General features: G+C 55.8%; 7 protein-coding genes across 7 annotated transcripts; 6 read left to right on the top strand and 1 right to left on the bottom strand.

The window, feature by feature from the left end:
• N657DRAFT_622632 (uncharacterized protein) lies at positions 1 to 2,293 on the bottom strand. The gene is made up of 5 exons (XM_062790654.1): positions 2,186 to 2,293; positions 1,197 to 2,136; positions 1,012 to 1,114; positions 457 to 946; positions 1 to 355 (listed from the first exon to the last, which is right to left on the bottom strand). Exons 1-5 carry the CDS (start codon positions 2,241 to 2,243, stop codon positions 102 to 104), a joined length of 1,845 nt encoding a protein of 614 aa, XP_062645810.1. The 5' UTR covers positions 2,244 to 2,293; the 3' UTR covers positions 1 to 101.
• Positions 2,294 to 2,650: 357 nt separating this feature from the next.
• On the top strand, positions 2,651 to 4,168 carry N657DRAFT_691971 (uncharacterized protein). Its single transcript, XM_062797130.1, has 2 exons — positions 2,651 to 3,615; positions 3,684 to 4,168. Exons 1-2 carry the CDS (start codon positions 2,889 to 2,891, stop codon positions 4,100 to 4,102), a joined length of 1,146 nt encoding a protein of 381 aa, XP_062645809.1. The 5' UTR covers positions 2,651 to 2,888; the 3' UTR covers positions 4,103 to 4,168.
• Positions 4,169 to 5,202: 1,034 nt separating this feature from the next.
• Positions 5,203 to 9,783, top strand: N657DRAFT_682504 (Annexin; the record flags this gene model as incomplete). The annotated part of the gene is made up of 3 exons (XM_062796489.1): positions 5,203 to 5,789; positions 8,224 to 8,695; positions 8,746 to 9,783. 3 exons carry the CDS (start codon positions 5,203 to 5,205, stop codon positions 9,781 to 9,783), a joined length of 2,097 nt encoding a protein of 698 aa, XP_062645808.1.
• A 525-nt stretch (positions 9,784 to 10,308) lies between these two features.
• On the top strand, positions 10,309 to 11,096 carry N657DRAFT_576964 (Emopamil-binding protein; the record flags this gene model as incomplete). Its single annotated transcript, XM_062789222.1, has 2 exons — positions 10,309 to 10,561; positions 10,645 to 11,096. 2 exons carry the CDS (start codon positions 10,309 to 10,311, stop codon positions 11,094 to 11,096), a joined length of 705 nt encoding a protein of 234 aa, XP_062645807.1.
• Positions 11,097 to 12,687: 1,591 nt separating this feature from the next.
• N657DRAFT_647557 (uncharacterized protein) lies at positions 12,688 to 13,463 on the top strand. The gene is made up of 2 exons (XM_062793341.1): positions 12,688 to 13,061; positions 13,123 to 13,463. Exons 1-2 carry the CDS (start codon positions 12,987 to 12,989, stop codon positions 13,417 to 13,419), a joined length of 372 nt encoding a protein of 123 aa, XP_062645806.1. The 5' UTR covers positions 12,688 to 12,986; the 3' UTR covers positions 13,420 to 13,463.
• A 400-nt stretch (positions 13,464 to 13,863) lies between these two features.
• On the top strand, positions 13,864 to 15,701 carry N657DRAFT_622621 (uncharacterized protein). The gene is made up of 4 exons (XM_062790653.1): positions 13,864 to 14,296; positions 14,351 to 14,598; positions 14,646 to 14,757; positions 14,815 to 15,701. The coding sequence occupies exons 1-4, from the start codon at positions 13,975 to 13,977 to the stop codon at positions 15,408 to 15,410; spliced, it is 1,278 nt and encodes a 425-aa protein (XP_062645805.1). The 5' UTR covers positions 13,864 to 13,974; the 3' UTR covers positions 15,411 to 15,701.
• A 297-nt stretch (positions 15,702 to 15,998) lies between these two features.
• Positions 15,999 to 17,228, top strand: N657DRAFT_647555 (uncharacterized protein). Its single transcript, XM_062793340.1, has one exon. The coding sequence runs from the start codon at positions 16,093 to 16,095 to the stop codon at positions 17,011 to 17,013; it is 921 nt and encodes a 306-aa protein (XP_062645804.1). The 5' UTR covers positions 15,999 to 16,092; the 3' UTR covers positions 17,014 to 17,228.
• The last annotated feature ends 2,175 nt before the right edge of the window (positions 17,229 to 19,403 follow it).

The following is a 19,403-nucleotide window of genomic DNA, read 5'->3' as shown; positions in this document are numbered from 1 at the left end:
ATTTCATCAACATATTAGTGTATTTCCAGGTTACACCGTCTTTATATGTCGCGTCCTTTTGTGGGAAGTCCTGGAAATACGGATCCGTAATTACATTCAAATCAACCCTTGACCTTTGTCCCTTCGTCATCCCAAGTGACAGAAATTGGCTCGTGATTGCCCGAAAACTTCTGCCCCGCAAACCACAGCTCAAATCGCAAGTCAGCAGGAGCCACGATGACCCTGATCTCAAACTCGCATATGTAGAACGTGTATCCGCGAGAGAAACATGTTCCACGTTTGTGCTTGAGAATCAGTTGTTCCTGACTGACGCCATCAAGATTGCTGCGGACGTCACATATCTTGGTTGCACCGGCTGTAGAACTATCTCGTCAGCTACGAAGCTACCGGAGTGCATGTGTCGGGGTGTGGGGTTGGGGGTTGGGGGTTGGGGGGAAGGGATCTGCGCGCACGCACCTTGCTTCATACTCCTAGGCAGGAAGGATGGCTCGCTCTGTGACACGACAACTCTGGTATCAAACGCTCTCGTCAACTCTCCGGCGGCAAGACGGATCTGGAACAATTTGGCCAGGGGGGCGTTGGGGTAAATCACGTCGCCCTTTCTGATCAACCACTCGATCTGATTCACAGCCCACTTCTTGTCGGTCTCGTACCGATCTGTGACGATTTCCTCATTGAAATGAAGCACGGGGGAGTAGGGGTGTTTGACTATGATGCCGTAGCTGGCGCGCGCGACGCGCGCCGCGAGCACGGATGCTGTGCCGCCTGTTTGAGCCTTCTGCTGGTGGTCGAGCAGGAGGCCGCGTACGACTACCAGCTGCGGGTCGCTACACCGAATCACTTCAACCCTGCTGGCGTTGGGGTGCGGAAAGTCGGCGAAGCGCTGCTGTAATTGGTCGCGGACGTAGGCCGAGCTTCCGAGACCGCCGGATAACACCATGTGTTGCTGGTACGGCGTCCCGAGTTAGTCGGTCAGGCTTTATAACAAGTTGTTGGCGTCCTTAAATTTACCACTTGCTCAGGGCAACCGCTATCTCTCAGCCAGTCGAGTTCTTCAATGATCTTTTTCGCAATGCCCTCGATCTGCTGGTCAAAGAGTGCTTGAATCTCGTGACTGTTGAAGTGATAGGTCTCGTCAGCCACAGGTGAGATATCCTCATTAACTGTTAAACTCCAGCCCCAGCAGCTGCACTCACATAGAGAAGATCATCCTGCCATTTTCAATCCCAAGCCCAGGGTGACTGAAGTGGTGAGCCACTCCTTCTACGGGAATCCGGAAGAGCGGCTGCATGTAGGCCCGCTCGCCGAACTTGTGTTTCAATGTCCTGAAGTGGTGGCTACGTGAGAGCTGCGTGGGAAAGTCGGGGGGCAACGCCATGGCGATCTCGGGGTACGTTGCCATTCTTTGAACGACTAGATGGATGAATTGCCGATCTATGACCGTGGCTCCAATTCCCACGCCGCTGACGGGATGCATTGACGAAATTTGCGGCAACTGCTGGTTCGCCGAGGTCACTCGCATCAGAGCCAGGTCCGTTGTACCGCCACCGGCGTCGACCGTCAGGAATACAGACCCTGTGCCCAGGGTCACGGCGCTCATCTTGAGCGTTGCCACGGCTGCCGCCTCGGCCTCGGTAAGGTCGATCTCAGCTGAGTGACGCGGGCCCTCGACGCCGAAGCCGGCGTTGCGGATGACGTCCTTGAAGGTGTTGATCACGCTGAGGCTCGTCCACGTCGTGGGCACGCTGAAGATGAACTCGACTCTCATCCCGGACCACCCTCCAAGGTCGCGACGGCCAATCTCGGACTCGACGCTATCCTTGACGTGGAGGTAGACTTGACGGAGATAATCCGTACAAAACCGCTGAGCCTCGAGGGTCGATGCTGGGGCGCCCGAGAGGCCCTGTTGCTGGGCGCCGGCGAGCGTCTCGGCCTCCATGAAGATTTTGAAGAACTCGTGCTTGGTCTTGCCCTGCATGCTACTCTCATCGTCGGCGCACAAAAAACCCCAGGACGAGACGACGCCGCTGCCGTGGTAGATCAATGTCGTAGGCACTTTGCGCTCGTTGCGGTCACCACTTCCTGGCCAGTCGCTGATGACCTGGATGGGAGTTCGCGGGGTCATCCATGCGACTCCTGAAGAGATGCGTGAGTCAAGCCCTGTGGTCGATCCGTGTCGGCTTACCGGTGTATGTGGTCCCGAGATCAACAGCGACCGTAATGTCTGGCCCGTCTGCGCTCATCTTGTCAAGGCAATTGCGGGCCTCAAAGACGCGCCCCTAGCCGTTGGAAGAACTAACGGTGGTTTTTGAGGGATATGTGGTGTGTGGCACGGTGTGTTTTGCGGCGTTGCGGGTCATACATTTGGTGGTCCCGACGAAAGATTTACACCGTCCCCAGAAGCACGACGGTGTTTACCGACGAAGAGTCCGCGAGGAACCCAAATAGGGGCAGGAGATTCCATGACCAATAATTATCACACGAGAGCCGCAACCAGAGTTGAGCTGTTCTCATGGTAACACCCCCCCCTGATGGACCTTTCATGCATTTCCGGGCGCCGAGAACAACGCCACTCCAACTATCGCAACTAGCGCGCCCAGCTGAGCCAAGAGGATGTTTTGTGGCTACAGTAGCACGGTGCGGCCATAATCACTTTTGTTGATTATGTGCTTCGTATGGTGCGTATCGAATCGCTAGCTGTGTACATGGGCTCCCCAACGTGACTGAGGGGGTGGGGAGACCGCGGGCGCTGGGAATCGGGGTGTGTCCCCGGCCCGGGGCTCCTCATCTTAAATCACTCATTGCCTCTCTCTTGGTGGAGAGGCCGATCGAGCGCCTTTTCGCTGCTCCGGCGTCCATTTGCCTCGCTTCCGCATCTTCGAATCGCCATGTCGGGCACAAGTTCCCTCGCAGCCGCGACGACGCCGGCGGTCTCAACATCTGCGTCAGCAACCCTGGCAAGTGCCGTGTCAACAACTTTGGCAAACGCAGTCTCAACACCTCCAACAGCAGCTGTGTTGCCCAATTCCTCACAAGATCCCCAGCCAGCTCCCGGGACTAACGCCGGGGCTATTGCCGGAGCAGCAGTCGGTTGCCTCATGGTTGGTCTGCTCCTCGGCTTTGCCATCGCCTTCTTTTGGTTCCGACGCAAGGCACAGCTGCACCGTGACAGCGAACGCCCCATCGAGGAGCGAAAGGCCTCCTCTGCCGTGGCGCGGGCCCCCGCCGAAGGCACACTCCAGCTGGGCAAGTTCCTCCTCGAGTCGAACCCAAACACTGAGATCGCCTCAGAGCTTCGCTCTCTCGACACTCTTATCCAGCAACATGTCGAGAACAACTATCACCTCGGCCCGGTGCAGACGGATCCCCGAGCTCTCGCTGTGTCGCTGATGCAATTGGGCATTGGCAATGGCGGAGGCCTGGCGGCCGAAACCATCGCGCAGCTGGCCTTGGAGCCGACCTCCCGCCACGTCGCACTCAGGCATGTCATCTCCCAAGCTTTATTTACAAGCATCGATGTGAGCGCGCGCAGCGAACTTTCCATGCTCCCGGCCCCGCTCGCCGCATTCCTCCGGTCGATTCCGCAGTGGGAATCAGGGGAGCGAAATACCAAAGGTACGCACCGACCCTCTTCCATGTGAGAGAAGGAGAAATCGGGCCCTCTAACCTTTGCCAAACGGCAGTATCGTCGCTCGCTCTGAACCAGTGGCGCACCCTCTCAGCCTTCTTGCTGCACCCGGCCCGCAGCCAACGCACGCCACTGCCGATCTCGAAAGCGGCAGTGGCCCCACAGGCGGCGGCACTTGCCCATGCGCTGCATACTTTCCTCGGATACTTTGTACGCGGCAACAAGGAGAGCAATTCCCAACAGCAGGGCCACCTTGAAGCGGTCATCGTCGAGACTACAAAGTTCGGATACGTGCTGCTCTCGCAGCCCAGCGAATGGCGGTTTGTGCATGCTCCGAGTCCGAACCAGCAGAGCCAGCAGACTGGTGCTCTTTTCGCCGTAGTCTGCCCGGGCTTAGTCAAGGTCGCCGGCAAGGACGGGACACCTTACCCAATGCCGCAAGAGGTCGTTGCGCCGTCGACGGTGCCGATCTAGGGTGGGGGGCCGAGAAGAGCGTTGGTTGCAGTATTTTCTACGCAGTACTACTAAGTAATTATTTCCCCAAGATGGAGAGGTTTTGATGAATCTCCAAATCCGTCGCTGCGCCTTCTCAAGTTCCAAGCTGAACCCCGCGAACAATACAATGCGCATTGTTCCGGGTTGCGCCATGGGCAACCTGCGAAGCGCTACCTGTAGGTTCAAGCACGCACTTGCCAATGCGAGCTCTGCCGCAAAAGCGACTTGGAATTGGTTGCAATCTTCTATCCCGCGCTAGCGGTCTGTCGGCGTCCCTGCCAGACCAGGGCGCATCGACCTGTACGAAGTAAGGCGCCACATCAGTTGGTGCCCCCAACAATGTTGATGAGCGAATGTTGCTTTGAGCTCAGCTGAGGCACAGGCTTGTCCGCCTCTGCGGTGGTCGAAAAAAACACATGCACTTTAACAGTATGTCCCTGCACTAGCTTTTGCAATCGATTCAGGATCCGCGGGGATTGAGTTAATTACACAGTAACTAGCGCTTGGTTTGTCCAGGTATTGAAGGCGAAGGATGGTAATGTCTACTATGGTATGATGGGTAATAGAAATTTCCATGAGGGGTACCCACGCTAATCCGGCTTTAGGCTTTAGTATAGTATAGCCAGAGTCACTGTGGATCTCTGCTCGGCATTTGCTACAGTAGCATCGAAATATAAAACCCGAACCCGCTGGCGTTCCTCGATAGTAAGCTGTTTGATGCCGCTGGATCCCTATGGCCGTGCCATCGTGCTGTTGCGAGTTGTGGAAAACAAAGAGATGCTTTGGAAGAGGTTGTCAAAGTGGAAAGTTTGGGTGTGTTCAGCTGATTGGTCAAAGCGCGTCAGCTTGTTGTGCCCCACAGGTACTTGACAAGCGGGCACGCGACCACAGTAAAGTACTGTATTTGTACTTTACCTTGCCGATTCCAGTATAGAGGGGTAGCAAAATGAAACCAGCCTGCATCTGGTCTGTTCCTCGCAAGGCCTCATGCCAGCGAGCGTTGCCCCTCAGTCTATCTCCTCACAACCTCGCAATTTCAAGCACATTGGCCCACAACCCGGGAAACGTAGACGGGCACCATGGAGGTAGCAATAGCAGTGGGATCTCTAAAGGTTGCATACCAGTTTCTCGTCTTTGGCGTCAAGGTGGATCAAGTCCCCTACGCCGTTCGCCGATGCATCGAGCTCGTCCGCACCTGCCACTACGACCTCGACGACCTCATCAGACTCCGGAACGAGTCGCTGCCCATGCTTGAGTCGAAACCCGCCATTCTCGACCGTATCGACACCATCATCAAACGTGCCCGCGCGAGTCTCTTCGAGGTAGCCCGGCTGGTGGAGAAGCTGCGGCCCGAGGCTCACGAAGGCAACACGCCATTTACGAGCCGTCTGGAATGGCTCTTCGTAAGCTCGCGCGATTTCAAGAGTCAAGAGCCGCTTATATCCCGCCAACATAGCTCCGTCATCGCCGAGCTAAACTTCCTCCGCCAGCTAATTCTCCTGGCGCCGCTGGTGGACGGCCCCAAGCCAGGTGGATTGGTCGCCGCGAAGACCGACGCCCGGCCGACGGTGGTCTGGGAAAACGTCGCGCTTCTCGACGAGATGCTAGGCGGCGGAAACAAGCAGGTTTCCCGCCCGACCGGTGGCCTCAGCACCGAAAGCCTTGCGTCTGTCAGCTCCCGCTTGCCCCAAACCCCATCCATAGGGAACCCCTCCGCGTCGGCCACAGAGCTGCCTCCACCATACGACCCGCCCACGCCAAAATTCACAAACAAATCCTGGTCTTCGTCTGAGACGGCTCCAGGACCCTTCGCCTACCACGCATTTGTGTCGGGCGTTTACCAAGCCAGCATCCCTTCAACAGGGCAAACCGCAATCCTCTCTGAACGGGAGTCAACTCCAGCCAGTGGTGGACTCCAATCCTTGTCTGGCGACCGTAAACCCTTTCCCAAGCAGGGTCCAAACATGATTGGAAGCCACGAGCCTAGACAGCAGGTACCTTGGAAGAAGACAAAAATAACCTTCGATAACACCGGAACGGCGTTTCTGTTTGGAGATGGCGAGCGGTCTCCCAGACCCCTGACCCCAAATTGGAATACCGGGGGTGGTCAACAGAATCGGTGGGACTTAAACGTATTGTCTCGCATGCCGAGTCCGTCAGGCAGCAACTTCTACCTTGATGGCGCAAATCCCCAGCTACAAAGACCAACCTCGTTGCTCTCCCACCACCAAATGGCAGCCAAGCCCTTTTCGACTATACCCCAACACCTTATTCACTGGCAGGATGGCGTTGAGCGTTCCCGGTCATCGCCCTTGATACAGCTACCGGAGCTGCCCACAGATAACACCCTTTTCTGGAACCCACCGGAAGAGATGCTCGCAGAACCGCCTCCAGATGCGGGCGTCTCGGCAAGATGGTCTGTCGCTTCGAAACCATCTTGTGGAGGCATCGCCACCAGACTCCCGTTTGACAACCCCGGTTTCCAGGATCCGACAGCATTGGCGGCGTATGCCGCGCTTCGAGAGCACCGGAAGCCGGAGTACCTCACAAGACAATCTGGGTCCCGTGGACGCGAGTCGAATACAGCATGGGGTGCTGTTACGACCGATGGGGCTGGTGGTTTAGGGGTTCAGAGTGACTCATTCGGTCAAATGGCTGGGCCATTCCCCAGCGATAGGGACCGCCACCCAAGTATTGCTGAGCTATCGGCTGTCGTCTTTCCTCCGGACCCTAGCGAGCTAGAGTCATGATAATGCACATGAATTTTTGGGGATTCTTTTGTCCCTTCTATTTGGATGCCAGGCGGAAGCCATCCGAGGGCCCCATGTGATTACCCAAAACTGCCATTCGCCATCGCTGTTTCCCTACCCGAGAGATATGGCGAACGGGAATTCGAAGGAGACCCAGCCGGAAAAAACACGCTGGCGCATGCAAGCGTCGAGATAGTGGCCATCGTCAAGGTCCAGGAGCCGAACAGCACATGCTGAAACTCGGCTCCTAGAGGTCACTCTGAACCGAAATTTCCTTGACCCACGGATTTTATTGTAGAGGACAGCGAGATACCTGCTTTGGCCTTGCCACCTCCCCTTTGTTCCGCTCAAAACAAGGTGAATTTTATGACGATGTTTTCCCTTTCTCCTAGTGTAGCCGGCTTAGTATGACCTTCTGGAGTAGGGGTAAATATTGAATTACCTTCTGACGGTACAACAGTGAGTTCCCCGTGAGCTGATCTAGGGATGTACCTTTGCGCTTTCTCTTGTACCGTCTTACTATTCCTCGTCGTTTATGGCAGAATTTTCTGCATCGGCATTCGACTCGGAGATTGAGGAAATGGACAGAGTAGAATAGTCGTTGCTTCCATTTTTTAGACTTAGAGACTCTCTGAGCAGTTGTTGCACCAGAAGAAGTGCGTTGCGCTGTGCGCATGCGTCTCTATGCTTCGTCTAACCGCGCAACCTGAGGTTGCTTGGTCCGTTCCACGTCTGTGTGGGGATCTCCAGAGTGCCAAGTTAACAACGCTCCTGGCGTTCTGCAACAGAAGCTTTCGATGAGCTTTGTCAATGCATTGACGGGAACAGGAACCTAAGGTTTGGAATAAGCAAGACTTCCGTCAATGAGCGTACACTTGTGATGCAGTCATTGCAGTCAATCATAATGTAGTGACCTGACGCACTTCGCCCCGCTGAGCTTGGGATTCACTGCAGTGATGTCTTGGCGATGATAGCGTGTGCAAACCAGCCCAACATCGACGGTGGGACGGCGAATTGCTTCGCCACATCGGCTATTGAGCAATGGTAAAAGGCTTGGTGCAATCAAACTTGTGAGCTTGGGGCATGGGGCCTGAGAGGCGTGGACGCGCAGGATGTCTCCATGGGCTGTGCTGCCCCTAACCTTCGCTCAAAAGCGGGATTCGGGAAGGTCGCCCTCCAACACAGCCACCCCCGCCAGCCGAGAACATCCATCATTCGAATGTGGCTCGGGAACCGCGAGGCCTCTTGTTGCCCAGGCGCTGCTGGCATAAAGTCGCTTGTCTGATCTCGACCTCCGAAGATTTCTGGTCTACTCCATCCACATCAATTTTGCAGATTCACTCAGTCCAGCTTCCAACCGCGCATCTCCTACCTCCTATTTATCACCCTCTCCAAAACTTTCGATCCCCTTCAGATCATGAGCTCGCAACCACCCTACTACGGCCAGCAGCCCCCACAGGGGTACGGTGCCCCGCCCCCGGGTGGCGTTCCTCCAACCGGGTACCCTCAAGGTTCTCCAAACCCGGGTGCGCCGTACCAGTATCCGCCCTCCGGACAAGCTCCGGGCCAGGCCCCCTACCAGCAGCCCTATCAACAGCCGTACGGGTACCAGGCCCCTCCCCCCGGGGCGCCGCCCGCCGGCCAGTATCAGGCTCCACCGCCTGGACAGTACCCTCCTCAGGGAGCCCCGTATGGGCAGCAGCCTCCTCCAACCGCTCCATATGGGCAACAACCCCCTCCGCCACCCGGCCAGTACGGCGCACAACCTGCGTATGGCCAGCCCCCCGTGCCATATGGTCAGGCGCCACCACAGGGCTATCCGGTATGCGTCTCCCAACATTGCTGCTGTACAATCCATTGACACCATATCAGCAATGGCAGCAGCCGCCCCCAGGCGCACCCGGCTACGGAGCCCCGGCAGTGCCACACACGCCGGCGTCGCCGGGCTATGATCCCGCGCAAAAAGCTTGGGCCCAGCCCGTCAACACGGCCAACGACGCAGAGCAGCTCCGCAGAGCCATGAAGGGCATGGGCTGCGACGAGAAGGTGCTGATCCGCGTCTTGACGAGCCCACATTACTCCAACCCGTGGGCCATGCTGCAGCTGGTGCAGGACTACAACACGCGCTTCATCCGCAGCCTCGAGGAGGACATCAAGAGCGAGACGCGCAGCGGGCTCGAGACGGCGCTCCTCGCGCTCCTGCGCGGGCCGCTCGGCCACGACGTGTACATGCTCGACAAGGCGCTCAACCGCATGGGTACCGACGAGGACACGCTCATGGACGTGCTGCTGAACCGGTCCAACGCCGACATCCGGGCCATCGCGGCCGAGTACAAGCGCGTGACGCAGCGCGACCTGGTGGTCGACATCAAGGGCGACGTCGACGACGCGCTGTTCCGGCTGTGCAGCATGATCCTGGCGGCGAACCGGGCCGAGGACGCGGCGCCCGTGCTGGCGTACGAGATCGACGCCAAAGTGACGGAGCTGCAGCGGGCGACCGAGGGCATGTTCGGGGCCAACGCCGTGTCGGTGGCGCAGATCTTTGCCAGCAGCAACGCGGCGCAGATCACCGCCATGGCCGAGGCCTACCAGCGCAAGTACCACCGCTCGTTGCAGGAGGTCATCGAGAAGGAGTTCCGCGGCGACATGGAGGACGCGCTGCTGCGCATGCTGACGGCCGCGCAAAACCGCGCCGCCTGGGATGCGTTCCGCCTGCGCGAGGCGCTGACCAAGCGGAAGGACAGGCTCTTTATAAACCGTGTTGTGAGCCTGTACTGGGACCAGGCGCGCCTGCAGGCGGCCAAGGATGCCTACAAGAAGAAGTTCAATGTCACTCTGGCCAAGGAGGTCAAGGACCTGCTCAAGGGTGATATGGAGGATGTCATTTTGGCGCTGATACGGGAGAAGTGATGGGTCGTGGTGTTGCGGTAATGGAAACGCTTTGAGGAGCCGGATTTTGATGTTTCTTTAAAGGGCTGCTCTACAATACCTTAGAACCCTGGTCTATTGGAATGGAAAGTCGTTACATCGTCAACCTGGGTCCTGGCAGATTATATGCTCCGCGATTTTCGAGTGACGGCAGCCTTTCTCCGTGATAACTTCGGAGGGACTTCATCCGGCCGAGCAAGTGACACGGACAGCCTGAAGTGTTGTGCAAGAGGGCCGAGAAGGAGAAAGAGGTTGAAAGATGAAGTGCCAAGCAAACGCAACGGGGGATTCGGGGCATGAGCTGATCCGGCACATGGCTTCCCGAAATGCCGCCCCACATCGGGATGGAAGGAGCGGTGGCCGCGCGTTCCGTCGCCGAACTTGTGATGGCGCCTCAACGTATTTATTCTCGTCCGAACTTTCGTGGCTTTGGACTCCGTAGCAGACACTCCCTTCGAATCGAACGTTTCAATACCTACTAGGCGCTGGTGCGCAAGGTTTTCAGACATGTCGGCTTCCAGTTGGCCCCAAGCCATGATGGCCGACCACCCATACTACCCTCCCGATCTGGACCTGCCTGGCTATGTACCCAACAAAATCGGAGTACCGACCCTCCTGGCATCCTTCGCCGGTGCCGTGGGCTTTGTCTGCTCGGTTACTTCCGTCGTGGCGCGTACGGTCCGGCCCGGCATTAGCAAGGGCCAGGTGCTCACGGCCATGTGGTTTGTGGTCTGCGGATGCATCCACCTGTTTTTTGAAGGTACGTCTGCTATGACTTTGGTATTCCCCGTCAAACTGGACTGTGTCCTTCGTGTCTAACGCTGCTTCTTGCGTCAACAATAGGCTACTTCGCTTACCACAATGCTACCATGCCGGCGCGTACAGATCTCTTCGGACAGCTCTGGAAGGAATACGCTTTGTCTGACCGCCGCTACTTGACGCGCGATTCCTTTACGGTCTGTATGGAGATGGTCACGGCAGTCGCCTGGGGACCCCTCTCCTTTCTGATCGGCTGGCTCGTCATCATAGACAGCCCCTTCCGCCACCCGCTCCAGATCATGGTCAGCCTTGGTCAGCTGTACGGCGACGTGCTTTACTACGCGATCTTCTTCTTCGATGAGTCGGTATACGGCGCGATCTACTGCCGCCCCGAGTCGTTCTATTTCTGGGTCTACTTTGTCATGATGAATGGGTTCTGGATCGTCATCCCAGGGTGGATTGTCTACACGAGCATCATCGAGACTGCTAAAGCATTCCGCGTCGCCCAGGGGAGTGCAAAGATGAAGGGGTTGTAATGGACGGGGATCCTGGGAGTATCTTACGGGGGTACGAGAGGGAGACCAGCTCGCGAACCTGGTGTCATTGAACCATATTGTGTAACGTTAGCCCAGTTACATCTAGACATGGCCTGCATGGCAGAGCAGAGCACTATCTCTTGTGACAGAGTTCCGCTCAAGAAATATTTGGATGATATACCTGGTTTTGAATCCACATCTTGGTGGCTTCTTCAGTGTACCTGTATTGTACCCCCTCAGGGGTACACATGAGCTTGGAATACTCCCTGTCAGCACATTGGGGCGTTGATGCCACCTGAGGGGTTTCCGTCATGCGTATCGAATAACGATGTGGTATTACCCCTGACCAGGGTACGATACCGGCAACCCAGTTTCCGAGTTTCAAGTGCCTTCACTTCCAACACAGGCACGGCGCAATCGCCGTGACACTGTCAAGCTTGATACCTTCCGGTTTAGGACCTTAAGGAGCTGTTTATATATAAGCTGGGCATTGCGCTTAGCTACCTGGACAATGCCGCTTATCTCGTCGAGTGAGAACCTAAGGCCGGCCGATCCTTAGCTTGGAATCGAAGGATATGGTAGTTGTAAAGCGTTGAATAGTCTTAGACACAACGATATGCGATACACCGAATGCGGCTGCCACGGTACGTTGGCTAACCCCAGCTACGACCGTACTGCAAATGACTGTATGTGCAGCAGGGCTCAATTCCTCATGTTTCTTGCAATCAGCCGTTAAGATGCGGCCCAAATCGGTCAAATTGCATGCCATTTAGAGAGTTGTGGTCGTGTGAAAATCCGAGGGTGGTGGTGGACGTGTCGAGGTGTTGGAAGTGATGGCACTTGAAACTCGGGAACTGGGTTGCCGGTGTCGTACCTGGTCAGGGGTAATACACAGCTGTTACATAAGGTCTGCGAGGTAGCCAGATAACTTGAGGAGACGAAGAGAACTCAATCGACAGATTCTGGGCTGGTCCTAAGCACTCGAAAAGGTTCACTGTTTTAATGGCTCTCATAAAGTGTGTCAACGTGGAATTGTGGCTGTTGGCTTTCCAACACGAGGAGACGCGTAAAGTGGATGGGCTGGTAACAGACTTTTGGAACCCCACTGTAGGTAGGTAGCTACAGTACCTAAGCATCTACTCTACGCCCGCTGGACAGGGGCCCAATATCCCTACACAGCGCTTCCTCTTTGATGTTGCTGTTGGCGGCGTCGAAAACAGCCCCTCAGTATGGCATGCCATGGCCCCGCTGAGGAATCTGCTTACAAGTTTCCGGCAAGAGTGGACAGCGGCTTGGGTTCCGATGGCCAAGAATGGTCGGCCGATGTGGCTCCCGTCGCTTGCGGCATTGCAGTGTGTGTGCTTCTTCGACCGACATTGTGCCTACCCAGATGCCATCGGCTTTGCTTACAAACTGGTCAAACCGCATTCCGAGGCGAAAAGGGTTCTTTAGAACCTTCACAAAGGTTCTCCCTGAATCTCTCAAGGTTATTAATACGCCGTGAACCACCTCGAAGCTATTCCTGCTGTCGTCAAGGACAGTTGAAGTCGGCTGAAATCACTTGACTCACGCCAGCACTCAAGTTTGGACTGACCAAGCCAACAGCAAATCCTATTCACTGCTCCCTCACTACCATTACCGCTACAGCATCAGCAGCGGAAGCAGGTCAGCATTGAAGCCGATTGGGCATCACCTGTGCCGATACACCACACCATGGCCATTGTAGCTGAACGAAAACCAGCGCTAACAGACATGCCCACATAAACAGACAACTCCGAGACCGAAAAGGGTTTCGTTCCCAGCACCGATGAGCTTACACTTGAGACCCCGCCGTCGTCTCCCCGAACTGCACACGGCTTCGTGTGGCTCATGATCGTCGCGGCCGTGCTCATGGCCAACTCTCTCTTCACCACCGAAAAACACCATCGCGGCCAATATCCTGGCGGCCGTCATCCGGCAGTTCAACTACTTCCAGTTAATCAAGGCCGACAGCACTATCTTCGCGGGCGTGCGCATCCTTCCCTACCTCTTGCTCCAAAGCGTCATTGCCATCGTCTCGGGGCTGGGTTGCCGGCAGGACGGGCGGCTACGCCCTTGGTTCCTCTTCGCCGGCGCGCTCTGCATCCCCGGCGTCGCTCCGCTCTACACCATCACCCAGCACACCCCGCTCGCCAACGTGTATGGCTATCAGGTCCTTTTGGGCATGAGCGAGGCCTACATCTTTTATCTTGTCGCTGAATGCTTTGTCTTGCTGTTGATCTTCCGGTTCAATGCCAACGACATGCTGTCGGCGTTAGTCGTCTTTTGCCTTGTGGCGACATAAACATGACATATGTTGTCAGCGGTTCATGGTCCGGTTGAAGAGCATCCGAAGTGGCCAGCCGTGTAAGGCCTCGCGAGGATTGTCATATTTACACGGTTAGCATTGCATGTTCAATGCAGAACGGCATTGCTAATCTCTCATTTCTCTGCTTTGGGAAGGTCGCATGAAGTCTCCGGTTACTGATAGGATTGTCGTCGCTTCGGTTGCCCCCCAATGTCACTCTCCTTACCTGGTACGGCAGTTCAATCACACCTTGGCAGCCGCCATTCTCGGCATTGCTGTTGCCTAGACGGGAAACGCTCACTTCCCGCCATGCACGCCATGTTGCGTGCTGATCTATGTGCATAGATCTCTTGGGGCGTTGAATGCCACCTCCCAGTTCAGTGCCATAACTGCCCCTGTAGGGGATGCGCCGTGATCTGGCAACTTCCCTGTAAACCGCCACGAGGAGCTTAACTCCTAACCTCCTCAGATTAGATTCTGAGATATAAAGTAGGAAGAAACTGTCCTCTTGATGGCCAGTTTCCTTTGATCAGCCATCGTCCCGAGACAGTAATGAAACTGACAGCCGCCCTCCTCCTTGCTCCGCTGGCACTCGCCGCGGCAGCACCGAAGCCGAATGCGCACATTTCATACGACGGATACAAAGCTTACCGCATCTCATCCGGGCAAAATGCTGCCTCCATCAGGAACAAACTTGCCAAGTTTGCCGCAGTGCAATTCAACAACTTCAACTTCAATCCGAATCAGGCGCTTGATGTTGCAATTGCTCCCGACGAGATACCGGCTTTTGAAATTTTGGGTCTGAGTACCGAGGTGATGAGCCAAGATCTTGGTGCCGACATTGCCCAAGAAGGACCCCTTGCTTCATACGAGAGTTAGTCTTCGTCCCCATTGAGTTTGATGTGTATCAAAGCCTGACTCGACGCAGGGGTTTCGGCCCAGGCTGTCCCGAGCCTGACGTGGTTCAACTCGTACCATGCGTACAACGATCACATCACTTTCTTCAATGACCTTCAGGCTGCGTACCCCCAAAACTCGGAGATCTTCAACGTTGGAAAGTCCGTCCAGGGCCGGAACATCTTTGGGATCCATCTTTGGGGAAGCGGCGGGAAGGGATCCAAGCCCGCAGTGTACTTCCACGGCACTGTCCACGCCAGAGAATGGATCACTGCCAAGGTAAGAACGCTCCCGATTGACTGTCTCCAGTACTGAACCATTTTCAGGTTGTCGAGTACATTACCTACCAGCTCTTGGTCGAGTACAACAACGATACAGCAGTGACAGCCATCCTCAACAATTATGACTTTTACATTCTGCCCTTCGTCAACCCTGACGGTAAACAACCCTTACCTGAACCCTCATGACATTCCCGAGATTTAATAAGTGCAACAGGTTTCGTGTACAGCCAGACGAGTGATCGCCTCTGGCGCAAGAACCGGCAGACGCGATCCACCTCCAGCTGCGTGGGGACCGATGTGAACCGCAACTGGCCCTACAAGTGGGAGCTTCCCGGGGGCGCGTCCACCAACCCATGCAGCGAGACATACAAGGGCCAGGCGGCCGGCGACACGCCCGAGAACAAGGCCCTGGTCAACTTCACCCAGACCCTCGCGAACGGCAAGGGCATCAAGCTCTACATCGACTGGCACAGCTACGGGCAGTACATCCTGCTGCCCTACGGCTACAACTGCCAGGCGCGGGCGGCGAACCACGCACGCCAGAACTCACTCGCGTCGTCCGTGGCCGCGGCAATCGCCAAGCCCTACGGCACACGCTTCACGTACGGCCCGTCCTGCTCGACGCTGTACACCACGACCGGGTCCAGCACCGACTACCTGACGGATGTAGCCAAGTCCGAGTTGGCGTGGACCATCGAGCTCCGGCCGACGAGCTCCTCGGGGAATGGGTTCGTCCTCCCGGCTTCGCAGATCTTGCCGTCCTCGGTTGAGCAGTGGGAGGGTATAAAGTACCTGCTTGCGGCTATGTAATAGGTGAAGTGACAGTCAGGACATATGGTGTCAGAACGGGACGTCGCAGACATGGGGTGAGCTCAGGCGTCGGTGATGGTAGCCCAGGGGTACTCGGAGGGAGTGTCAGTACAATAAGAGAGTGGGGAGGCTTTGGTTGTCTGGGGATTGATCTTCCGCAGCGTGGTCCAAGTACATGCTCCGCGTTGAACGAAACATGACGGCCGCTTCTGGCATCCTAGGTCCCTAGGTCCGAAATTTGAGCTCGTGAAGTTGACATTTGTTAAACTTGATAGTTTTCGGGTTCAATTGAAACGAATGATAGAATTCGGCAGCAGCGCAATGATACCGGTTGAGGTTTGTCCCGTTCGATTCTATCAAGAGCGGACGGAAGTGTCCGTCATAACCTCAACGATTTAACGGTTCAAATGTTAGATAACACTCGGTGAACTGATGAATCTGCGACCTATGAAGGGTGATGGCACAGCTTGCTGGCCATGTAAGATGACTGGCTGCTTGCGTCCAATGTGGGGCCCTCATGCGGACAATGCCGGACATGCTTGTGGGCCTTTCCGCTTCATTTTATCCCATTTATGAATCATGATTCATTCGGATCATTCCAATGTCCAAACTCAAACCTCAGTGACTGCCACCAACTTGTGGCCATTTTAAGCGACTCAAGCACGACTTGTACTCACGCAAAATGGAAGAACTCAGCCTCCTTATTCTCGGCGCAGGCTGGACCGCTACTTTTCTCATTCCGCTGCTCCAATCGCGCAAGATCCCATTCGCGGCGACAACCACGACGGGCCACCCGGTTGCCGGCGTGCCCACGATCCTTTTCAAATTCGAGCCGTCCGTACCTGAGGACGAAATACGATCCGCCATCGCCACTCTGCCCCGAGCGCGCTACATCCTCATCACATTTCCAATAGTCGGTACCGGCCCAAGCAAGGTCCTGGTGTCCGCCTACTCCGAAACACACCGCACCGCCACAGCGACAACCGACGACAATACTGATACATTCCGCTTCATCCAGCTCGGAAGCACAGGCATCTGGCAGCAACAATCCTCCGACCCGCAATCCTTTTCCACCCCAACCCATCCTACCTCTACTTGGCTAACCCGCCACTCCCCGCTCATTACGCCAACCCCGCGCTCCGCCGCAGAGGACGAGCTCCTCTCCCTGGGGGGGTGCGTGCTCAACCTCTCCGGCCTCTGGGGCGGCAGTCGCACGGTGCGGAACTGGGCGAAGCGGGTCGCGCCCACCAAGGAGGCTGTGCGGACCAAGAAGAGCCTGCACCTGATCCACGGCGCCGATATTGCGCGGGTGGTTGTTGCGATCCTGAACGGCGGGGACGAGATGTGGGAGCGCTCGGGCAGGGGCCAGAGGTGGATGGTAACGGACGGGTTTGTGTACGATTGGTGGGCTTTGCTGGTTGGCTGGGCGGATACGGGGGATAAGGGGGTGGTTAGTGAGCAGGCGGGGTGGGTGTTTGAGTTGATGCGGGAGGAGGGCGTGAGGGGATTGCCGAGGGCGATGGAGGTGTTGGGACGGTGTTATGATACGAGGGAGTTTTGGGAGGCGTTTGGGTTGGTGCCGTCCAAGGGGAGGGTGTATTGATCTGTGCTGAGATTCTTGTGAGTCTCAGCCCAGAAAAAAGATGCGTCCAAGCAGCTGTATCCATGCAAAAGGGTCAAGGACCATGGAACTCGGTGACGATGGACTTCATCACCAAGCTACCGCTCTCGATGGACATAGCGATAGGAGTGAAATACGACAGCATACTCACTGTGGTCGACCGACTCACCAAGTGGGTATATTTCATCCAGTACAAAGAGGCATGGTCAGCAGAGCAGCTCGCAGACGTGGTCTATCGGTACATCACCTCAATCCATGCATGGCCGGAAGAATGGATCACAGACCGAGACACGAAGTTCGTCTCGGAGTTCTGGCAGGCGTTGATGACACGCCTGGGTACGAAAAGCAAGCTTTCAACAGCCTACCACCCACGAACGGATGGACAGACAGAACGGCTCAACCAGATCGTGGAACAGTACCTCCGATCATACGTCAACTACCAACAAGATGACTGGGTTATGTTGTTACCAGCAGCGCAGCTTGTATACAGCACGACGCCAACCGAGACCACGAAGGTATCACCGTTCTTTGCGAACTACGGCTATGAAGCAGATTTGCGCTAGGGACCCAAAGGATCAGTTCCTAGGGCGAAGGTCAAAGCAGACTAGATACATACGCTGCATGCAATGCTCAAGGAAGAACTCGAGTTTGTCAGAGACAGGATGAAGAAATATTACAACAAACATAGGCTCGAGGGACCTCGCTCAGAGAGGGGAGACAAGATCTATCTCATTTCACGAAATCTTCGAACAAAACGACCAAGCAGGAAGCTGGACTTCAAGAAGATTGGACCATTCAAGGTCGACGAACGAATTTCGACATCCAACTACCGACTGTCATTACCAGCCACGATGAGGCCCAAGACGAACGTTTTCTATATTTCACTTTTAGAACCAGCACCTAAAACGCACGACTCGCGCAACACGAAGAGGCCGATGACGAAGCGGAAGAATGGGACGTCGAAGAAATCCTGGATTCACGCATTACAAAGGGGCGACTCGAGTATCTCGTCAAATGGCTCGACTTTGGACCCGAAGACAACTCATGGCAACCAGCTACGAACCTCCACTGCCCTGAGAAGCCGGCGGAGTTTCACCAGAGGAACCCTGACCGGCTGAAGAAACCCCGGACCGCAAGAACGCGCCAAAGTCGAAGGACCCCAAACCAACACCGGGATCAGCCGAGTGATAAGGGACAGCACCATTGAACTCCCAGTCCCCTACGTTAAATGCACCTTGAGCTTGGGCCTGACCAACCAAGGACTGTTCCTCCGACATCGGTTCTACCACCCTATCCTCTTCCTCCAACCCCCGCATACCTCGTGTCAGGACCCGAGGTCCCGTTGGGAGTTAATGTCAGAGTGAAGAGGTACGAGCAATGGGCGACAGCACTGAGCGACGTGGTAGCGGTCTGTGAGCAACCAGTCGATTGGGAACCACACTGAACTCTGGCCCCCTCTTCCACCTGGATTCCCCCCTCCCTTCTTATCTTCCGCCCTAGAATCGCAGCCCTCCTCCTGAATCCCTCCCGCATACTGAAACATGTCAGACTAATCGCTTGCACTCTGCTCTTACATCGCTGAGACACAGTTGAGACATCCCCTAGCGCTACTGCCCTGCTTCCACTCCACTTGACAACAGCGCTGAAGATGGAAGTTGCCAAGCCTAAGTCATCCCTGGTCCTGACATAAAACCAGACCTTAAGTACTAGAGCAGAGGCCTATACGTGAGCATGAACATGAACATATAATCAGACCCTATGACGTATACCTGACCGTGGGCATATGATATAACATGAGAATACGGATGTAGGAACGGGGAACCCTGTAACGGGCTGGGCCCAGTGTGAGCCTCGGCGACTCTCGGCCAATACCAAGACCCCTGATGAAGCTATTCCCACTCGCCCCACAGCACACCGAACCTTCTAGCAACGCGCTCAGACCAGCGCGCCTACGAGGATAAGCATGCTTGCGAGCTACCAGAGTCTGTCGTCTCTCCTTTTCTTCTCCAAGTTCAGTGTACTCGTAGAGTCGTCATTAGCTAGTTGCAATATACTACCTGAGACCGTTGCAATGGTTATAAACTTGGTGATAGGGGTGGTTGTACTGTTGGAAGACCAACAGCCACGATTCCACGGTGATCACACGGATGATGGGAGCTTAGAACAGTGGGTTTGAGATACTCGGAGCATCCCAGATGTTCTTCATTGAAGGTTGTTTTTCTCTCACGTCTCCAGCGAAGGGGGAATCGCCCTGACCTCGTTGCCCAGCGCCCTGGTTTACCCCTCACGTTGCCTGACGCTCAGTTGGGCAGCCATGCATCCAACAGCAGGGCACTTGCAGCTGAGCGTCCGAAGTTCCAGTGCCACGACTT

This window comes from Parathielavia appendiculata, assembly GCF_033297405.1.
Source record: "Parathielavia appendiculata strain CBS 731.68 unplaced genomic scaffold N657scaffold_10, whole genome shotgun sequence".
Classification (NCBI taxonomy): Eukaryota; Fungi; Ascomycota; class Sordariomycetes; order Sordariales; family Chaetomiaceae; genus Parathielavia; species Parathielavia appendiculata.
The sequence above is the reverse complement of the archived record's forward strand: the minus strand, read 5'-3'. Positions and strand labels throughout refer to the sequence as shown.

Coding starts and splice junctions, on each gene's coding strand:
- N657DRAFT_622632 (XM_062790654.1), bottom strand. CDS start 2,243: ATGAGCGCAGACGGGCCAGACATTACGGTCGCTGTTGATCTCGGGACC. Junction 1,115..1,196: donor GGCAGGATGATCTTCTCTAT/GTGAGTGCAGCT, acceptor TCACTTCAACAG/TCACGAGATTCAAGCACTCT. Junction 947..1,011: donor GCGGTTGCCCTGAGCAAGTG/GTAAATTTAAGG, acceptor ACGCCGTACCAG/CAACACATGGTGTTATCCGG.
- N657DRAFT_691971 (XM_062797130.1), top strand. CDS start 2,889: ATGTCGGGCACAAGTTCCCTCGCAGCCGCGACGACGCCGGCGGTCTCA. Junction 3,616..3,683: donor AGGGGAGCGAAATACCAAAG/GTACGCACCGAC, acceptor GCCAAACGGCAG/TATCGTCGCTCGCTCTGAAC.
- N657DRAFT_647557 (XM_062793341.1), top strand. CDS start 12,987: ATGGCCAACTCTCTCTTCACCACCGAAAAACACCATCGCGGCCAATAT. Junction 13,062..13,122: donor GCCGTCATCCGGCAGTTCAA/CTACTTCCAGTT, acceptor ATCCTTCCCTAC/CTCTTGCTCCAAAGCGTCAT.
- N657DRAFT_622621 (XM_062790653.1), top strand. CDS start 13,975: ATGAAACTGACAGCCGCCCTCCTCCTTGCTCCGCTGGCACTCGCCGCG. Junction 14,297..14,350: donor ACCCCTTGCTTCATACGAGA/GTTAGTCTTCGT, acceptor GACTCGACGCAG/GGGTTTCGGCCCAGGCTGTC. Junction 14,599..14,645: donor GAGAATGGATCACTGCCAAG/GTAAGAACGCTC, acceptor AACCATTTTCAG/GTTGTCGAGTACATTACCTA.
- N657DRAFT_647555 (XM_062793340.1), top strand. CDS start 16,093: ATGGAAGAACTCAGCCTCCTTATTCTCGGCGCAGGCTGGACCGCTACT.